General features: G+C 38.5%; 1 protein-coding gene across 1 annotated transcript in view; it reads left to right on the plus strand.

The window, feature by feature from the left end:
* Positions 1–366: 366 nt before the first annotated feature.
* Positions 367–8,150, plus strand: part of LOC121379691 — an 8,727-nt gene continuing 943 nt past the window's right edge. Inside the window, exons 1-3 of the mRNA XM_041508342.1 lie at positions 367–448; positions 745–1,083; positions 7,139–7,302. Coding sequence (XP_041364276.1) covers positions 367–448; positions 745–1,083; positions 7,139–7,302 — 585 coding nt within the window. The remainder of the gene's footprint in view (positions 449–744; positions 1,084–7,138; positions 7,303–8,150) is intronic.

Genomic DNA, 8,150 nt, shown 5'->3' on the forward strand with positions numbered 1-8,150 from the left:
CTAACATTCAAACTCTTTATGGAGGAAATTAATACACGGCACAAGGGAAATCCCCATTCTACAATTCGCAATGGCCGAATGAGAGAATACTAATTTTGTTTTACGACAAATAACTTTTTTAAAAATACGTCTGCATGTGTTCTCCCCTAATAAATATTAACATTTACTGTTTAAGCATTAACGGCCATTTTATTAGTTTTAGACAATAAAAAGAATAGCTGAAACGATCTATTTAGGTGGGTTTTTTAAACATTGCTGGAAGTAATACTAAACTGATGCTTATGGAGTTATGAATGTCGGTTTTTCTAAGTCACATGGTATTATTTGGACCAATCAAAGCGTTTATAACAGGAGAGTATTTACATCATGGAATTATGTAACGATGCACAGAGGAAGCAACACGACACGCAGCTGACACAGGATCAACTCTCAATTATTGATGCTCCGGGTAAGGACAGAATGACCACGGTCCTTCGGGACGGGATCCCAGTACAAATTAGAACTAAGCAGGCGAAGGTATTCAGATCTATATAGCAATTAATCGCCAGCCCCAGAGAGTCGTAAAATTTACTTAGTACAAATTAATATCCAGAACACGCATTAAAGCGCACCATAACGCAATTTACTTGGTCTAAAAGCGAACGAGGTGCCATCGCCGCGAAAATTATTTTTCACAAGACATACTGTTAAAGATTCCGAGAAAGATGGTCAAAATTTGCAATTATTCCACTCTGATAATTTCAGGAAACATCACCGTCCTGCTGATCGTTTCAATACTGACGGACCACTGGATTTACAAAGGGTTTAAGGTGGAAAACCTGAAAGCTGAACTTCGCCGGTTGCGAGGGGTGACCATCAGTGTCCCCCTTGACACAAAGTCGTATGTGGAAATCGTGTTTTTAACGGAGGAATCACGGCGAGACGATCTGAAACTTGGTGACGTCATAGTGCACTACCTCCCGCCGTTGTACATAGACATTTGGACGAACGGCAGCACGGACGCCGGGGATGCCCAGGTGGTAACGCACGTTGTCCTCTTTCAACAGTATGGGAATATTTACAGAGAGTGCGATGACCTGGAAGGTAGGGTCTTTTACACCTATTTGGTCCTTCAACAACATATAGGAATAGGAATAGGAATAAGAATAAGAATAAGATTAAAGGAACATTCCTGAGTTTGCTGCAAACAGAGACTTTTTAACGATTATAAATACATATCAAATATATTTTTCTGCATAAAATATTAGTGGCTGTATATTAAATGTGTTTCTGATCGTTCTAATATTTGTACTGGGTTAGATTTAATTTTATTTCCTAAAATGTAGTTTTTTCGTAATTATTTGAAGACAAAATCCAGTTTGGGCTTCTTACAAATATTAAGACGACTAGAAACACAATGAATATACAGACACTGATATTCTAAACAAGAAAATAGATGTAATATGTAAGTTTAATCGTAGAAATATTTTATTAGTCGCAAACGTATTACAATGCATCAAACTCAGGAATGTCCCTTTAACAATTTATTTGCGTAACACCCGTATATGGGCAGAGCAAAAAACAAACATACTATAGTTGTATATACAGAACAACAATGACTTAAATATATACATTAATTAGATAAACATCACGATGAATAATATCTACAATATTATGTACTAATTAATACAGATGTAAAATAGTTACAAGTATTTCTTAAATTCTTGCTTGAAATAGCAATTTGCTCGTAATCAGTCGCGAAATGATTTCCTCATCTGCCATTTCCTCCGACACTTCCAAAGCCAAAATGTTCATATTCTACCTCGACAGGAATAAATATAATGTAAATGCACCTGTAATAAGCGGTCACCAGCGGCCACCTAAATCGGATCCCAAGTCGCTAAAATACCTGTATTAAGCGGCCACAGTAAAATTTTACTATTACATAAAAAGGGATATTGTAACAGCAGCGACAAGGTGCAAGAAATAACCAATCTTCACACCTTCCAGGAATACTAGTACCCATTCAGTCCCGACATCTCTAATGTGTATCAGTTAAGAAAGTCGGACTCTGGAATGCATCTAATTGCCTCTGGGCAGGCTACGCTTGACATTTGTAGGTTCACTTACTATGACCATACACCGCATGAAGTAGGAATTAAATAAATAAATGGAAAAAGAAAACAAACTTGTTGAGATCGGTTAATTTAATATACAGGAGAAGACATGTCAAAAGTTGATTTGTAGTCAAGTGTGCAGCACACATCCGTTGATTAGCAGTATAAACGGTAAAACAAGAAACAACAACAAATGTTTTAAAGACTATATATATGGCAACCTGTACTCAGCGGCCACCTGTCTTAAGCGGCCACTTTTATCTACTCCCTTGTATGGCCGCTTAACACAGGTTTGACTGCGTGTGTGTGTATATATATATACACACAGTTGAATCTCGTTGGCTGGAACCCCGTCGGTGCTCAAGAAAGTGTTCGACCCATCGGGTAGTTCGACCGAACCATTCGGTCAACATCGGGTATTTACGTAACATAAGTTAGAAAGTTGATTTACAAAATGTAGATAGGTGTCAGGACGTTTCGGCCCCAGTACATGTTCGGCCCCAAACCGTTTCGGCTCTAATGCAATATACGGCGATCTAGTGTTCGTGTATACAGATATATGCTGTAATTGGTATAGTAACATCGGTAATAATATAAATAAAATACAAATATGTAACATTAATTTGTCAAATAAAATTCATTGCGCGCGCAACAGGCCTACATACATATTATACACCGTGACACGCACACACACACACACGTAAACATGTACGTCATCGCGTTCATGTAGAATATCACTGATAAATGATATGGTGATAAAATAAGGAAGCGAAACTTACGTTTAGTATGTTTAGACTTTCATGTTTGTATATTACGTTTTAACATTGTTTCACTAACTATTCAAGCGGTAGAAAGTGATACAAAACAGAACTTACCCAATCTACGATGCCATCACAAACAACTCAGACTAGGTTCAGGAATTGTGCATCCATGTGTTTTTGCTGTTTCTTTTAAATGCTAGAACACTGAGATGTGTGTCCGAGACGGGTTGGTTGAACTTTAATGGGATATAAGCACGAAAATAAAGTTGAACTGAACTGAACTAGAACATGTCTTAATGATGCTACTTTCAATTTACCTACCGGCCTCAGTGGCGCAGTGGTTAAGCCATCGGTCTTCAGGCTGGTGGGTACTTGGTTCGGATCCCAGTTGAGGAATGGGATTTTTAATCCAGATACCGACTCCAAACCCTGAGTGAGTGCTCCACATGGAAAACATTCTTTGTGATCGTACTATTTCTGTACATATGTAACCCCTACTGACGTCAAACATCAGTGGTTCCAATTCTAGCCACATGTAAAGCGCCCCTATTATGGCAAGGGTCTACATGGAAATATAATTAAGTAGAACAAACGCAAAACAATTTATTGCAATTTATTAAATTGTATTTACACAAACAAGAAAATCAGTTCATTTTCATTTTTGGATTATCAAAGCTAAATACAGTTTTGGTTGATTGGCTCTTATTTATTCTTTAACACTCGGATATTATGTTCAATTAAAAATAATAATAATAATCACAAAAAGAGAGAAAGAAAGAAAAAAAGAAAGAGAACGAGAGAAAGAAATTACAATACTTACGATAACATTTAATAACAAAACACAAGTGACTGAATAATTTGATTTATAAAACAACAATAACCGGGGCCGAAACGACTAGTGTTACGGGACCGAAACGTCTGGGGCCGAATATGTAGCGGGGCCGAAACGTCTCGAAAGCATTAGATACATATTATTCGAATCCGGGTCGTTTCGCCCTAAAACCATTTCGAACTCTGCGTTGTTTCGCCCTTAGTCCTATTCACCCAGGGTTGGTTCGCCCTAAATCTCATTCGTACCGATTCGTTTAACCTCAGCTTGGTATATAGTATATTTAATAAGAAACCACAGCACATCAGTAGTATGCAGTGTGACTGTTCATAAATTAATTATTAATGTGAATACATTGTCTGTATATTGTCTAAGGCCTGTACGTCTTTCATGTATATGGCTTGAGTAAATGATACTGGAAATAAACAAAATTATAATATTATTTTTATCTGTAAATATAAACACGCAATGTAAAAATCAATGGATATAGGACAAAGCAATAAATAAATGTACTTTATTAACAAAATAAAAATTAGTGCGAATCGAAAAATGGGGCGAAACGACTCGGTTAGAGGTACGAATCAACCCTGTTCAAAACGACTCGGGTGAACTAGTAATAAGGGCGAAACGACCTGTTACCATATTATTTTGGTAACTGCACACTTAAACATTTCATCAATGTGTTATATAACAAAATATCAGAGTGAAAGGATTTATTAGAAATTACTCCGATTGTGTGATGCAGAAGCCCTTGCCGAAGTGAGTACCTCGCCCCTGGTTTCATTGAAAACTGGTCTGGTAGACGTGTTCAGAGTAACGCTTCCCGCCGAGGCCAATTGTTTGATTGGTATCACGGTTCATCGAAAAGGCACCGTGACACTAGCTGTACTTGAAATACTTTTACCGACAGCCGCTGGCTGAACCAACAACATGACAGGTATGGCAAAGAAAGGATTGCTTGGTTAGTGTCGCGATTCTGCGATCTATCTATAACTCATTCCGCCTAAATTATTATAATCCAAAGGTTGTAATAACCAACTGCGCAAGCGCGGCAATTGTTGGTCCTTTTCGGTGGTTTTCCATTTGATATTTGATGTATCACCAGTTCGAGGGAAATATAGTTAATATCACAGAAGGGACCGATAATTTAGTTCGAGCGAAGCCTTATAGTCGACGTATTCGACCCATCATCAGTTAATATAAGGGTTTACCGAACAAAAAACTCGGGACTTCGTTTTTGGTTCGAGCGTTGCGGTGTGATCGACCCTTCTGAGGTGAGCCAACGAGATTCTACTGTATATATATATATATATATATATACATACAGAATCAGTTTAAGTGTTCTGAATTGTCATACATCCTGACGATTTAATAGGATATATTAGTACATTACTTTTAAAAATCTAAATCCTGGCGAACAGTCACTTTCTTCAGCTTCTACAGATAATAGAACAACCAAGAATACTCTTTATATACAGAAATGATATTGTAAGCAGGATTCTGGTAGTTTGAACCTGAAATATAGTACCTGATTTCTAGAGAACCATGTTTTAAAATTACCCACCAATTCAGTCATAACGTGAGAAATAGTTTTCGTACTTTCTCACCAAGAAATGATCACAAACTATTGGTGTATTTTACCACGTTATATACACTTTGTCGGTACAAAATATAACAGACTACGGTGCCTCTTGTTGAAGTTTACAATTTATTTTTGTTTAGAATATTCATTTCTGCGCCACCAATTGAAAATAGTTTTCGTGATGTCTTTAGAAGCTCAAAACAGTTTCTTAATGTGATCGTTTGACGTGACCCACAATTTGAATGAGACTGGATTTTTTTTTGTTTTCTTTTAAAATACCGAGTTCCTTTTAGAAATGTATGCTAGAGTTTTGGCTGGATGTGTAATCATTCAGAACACTTCATATGACAACCTACACAGCCATTTGTCTGTAATAAGACTTAAACATTTTGAGTTGTTGAATGTCCAAAGAATTTATGATCATACACTCAGAAATATTTTTTCGAATGATAAGAGGTGACAAACAAGAGAGTAAGATTCAGATGGAAACTCCATTCGTTGTAATAATAAAACCACGTACCTTTAAATTTGTTAGATTTCAATTTTTAAAGACATGGTCGCACAGTAGTTCATTTACAGATCGGCCTTGGAGGTGTCGTGGTTAAACCATCGGACATAAGGCTAGTAAGTACAGGGTTCGCAGCCCGCTACCGGCTGCCACATAGAGCGAGTTTTAACAACTCAATGAGTAGGTTTAAGACCACTGCACCGTCTTCTGTCTCACTGACCAATAACCAACTAACAGCTAACCCACTGTACTGGACAGAAAGCCCAGACAGCTGAGATGTGTACCCAGGACAGCGTGCTTGAACTTTAATTAGATATAAGCACGGAAATAAGTAAACGAAAGAAAGAAGTTAATTTACTCATTGAGCTGACATTGTACTGCTTGAAAGGACATCTAATTTGTTCTAGAAAGATTTTAATTCAACCAGCTACACTCCAGCCAGTGCACCACGACTGGTATATCAAAAGCCGTGATATGTGCTATCCTGTCTATGTGATGGTGCATATAAAAGATACCTTGCTGCCAATCGAAAAAGAGTAGCCCATGAAGTGGCGACAGCGGGTTTCCTCCTTCAATATCTGTGTGGTCCTTAACCATATGTCTGACACCATATAACCGTAAATAAAATGTGTTGAGTGCGTCGTTAAGTAAAACATTTCCTTCGTTCAACCAGCTACACATCGATGATTTACAGCCAGAACTGGATATATCCACTCTATCTGTAGCTTTTAAAATGTTTAGATAACGGCTTGGAATAGGGAACGGTAGTGGAAGAGGAATGCATAGTTAAAAAGTATATTTTATGCCCTTCGTTTCTCAATAACACTAACAACGAAATTCACTAATAATCGATAGTCTTGAAAGGTAACATTTGAATGATCGTCTGCATTATGAAAATTTGCCCGTCCCAACTAATGAGCTCGACTAATATGTCAAAGGCTTTAGTATCATAACCGTACTGCTAATAGGAAAATGCAGCGGGTTTCCTATGAAGACAGACAGAATATTCAAATATTTTACATCCATATCTGTCTGTCTCTCTGCCTGTCCCATGACTGGTATATCAAAGGACGTGGTATGTGCTATCCTGTCTGTGGGATAGTGCATATTAAAGATCCCTTGCTACTAATGAAAAACAATTGTAGCGGGTTTCCACTCTAAGACTATATGTCACAATTATCAAATGTTTGACATCCAATAGCCGATGATTGTAAATCAGTGTGCTCTAGTGGTATCGTTAAACAAAACAAATTTTCTCTGTATGTATGTATGTATGACTGGCTGATTGACTGACTGTCGATATGTTTGTCTGTCTGCCTGACTGTTTGTCTGTCTGTTTATTTATTTGTTTGGTATATCTAGACGGAGTTCGCATGCAGTTGGGAATGAAGGCGATACGTCCTGAAAAATGCACCAAGTTTCTACTGTCTCCGCTCTACTCCACCACGGTCGCCGTACTGGGAGACGAGGCAGTGTTGTGTAAGTACTGCAGTGTGTGTGTGTGTGTGTGGTGTGTGTGTGTGTGTGTGTGTGTGTGTGTGTGCGCGCGTCTCCCTCTCCCTTTCTGTCTCTATATAGGGTACTTAGATCGTGTGTATGTGTATGTGTGTGTGTGTATGTGTCTGTCTGTCTGCCTCTCTCTCCCTCTCTGCCTCTCTCTCTCTCTCCCTCACTCTCTCTCTCTCTCTCCCTCCCTCTCCCCCCCCCCTCCCCCTCTCTCTCTCTCTCTCTCTCTCTCTCTCTCTCTCTCTCTCTCTCTCTCTCTCTCTCTCTCTCTCTCTCTCTCTAAGGTACTTAGATCGTAACATCAAACCCTTTGGCGGATTAATTGTATTTCCCCAATCCCAATCCCAATCAAAAGTTTGTTTTGTTTAACGACACCACTGAAGCACATTAATTAATTAATCATCGGCTATTGGATGTCAAGCATTTGGTAATTCTGACTCATAGTTAATCCCAATCACTACTGATATGTCAAAAGGACATGCGTGTACTGTCCTGTCTTTGGGAAAACTATCGTGTTGCTACTGTGAGTTTCCTGTTAAGACCACATGTCAGAATTACCAAATGTATGTCAACGTTTTAACTCTCTCTCTCTCTCTCTCTCTCTCTCTCTCTCTCTCTCTCTCTCTCTCTCTTCCTCCTCTCTCGCTATCACGCTCAGATAAATTCACTAGCATTCTCTCTCTTTCTCTCTCTCTACAAGCTCATCTAAATGCACGAGCCATTCGCTCCTCGCTCTTCTCTATCTCTCTCTCTCTCTCTCTCTCTCTCTCTCAATCTATAATTAATACTATCCTCTACCCTCTCAAATATCCAACCCTCCCGTCTTCGTTTACTCGTGGTCTGTCTGTATGTATGTATGGTATTATCT

The sequence above is a fragment of the Gigantopelta aegis genome, chromosome 8 (assembly GCF_016097555.1).
Source record: "Gigantopelta aegis isolate Gae_Host chromosome 8, Gae_host_genome, whole genome shotgun sequence".
Lineage (NCBI taxonomy): Eukaryota > Metazoa > Mollusca > Gastropoda > Neomphalida > Peltospiridae > Gigantopelta > Gigantopelta aegis.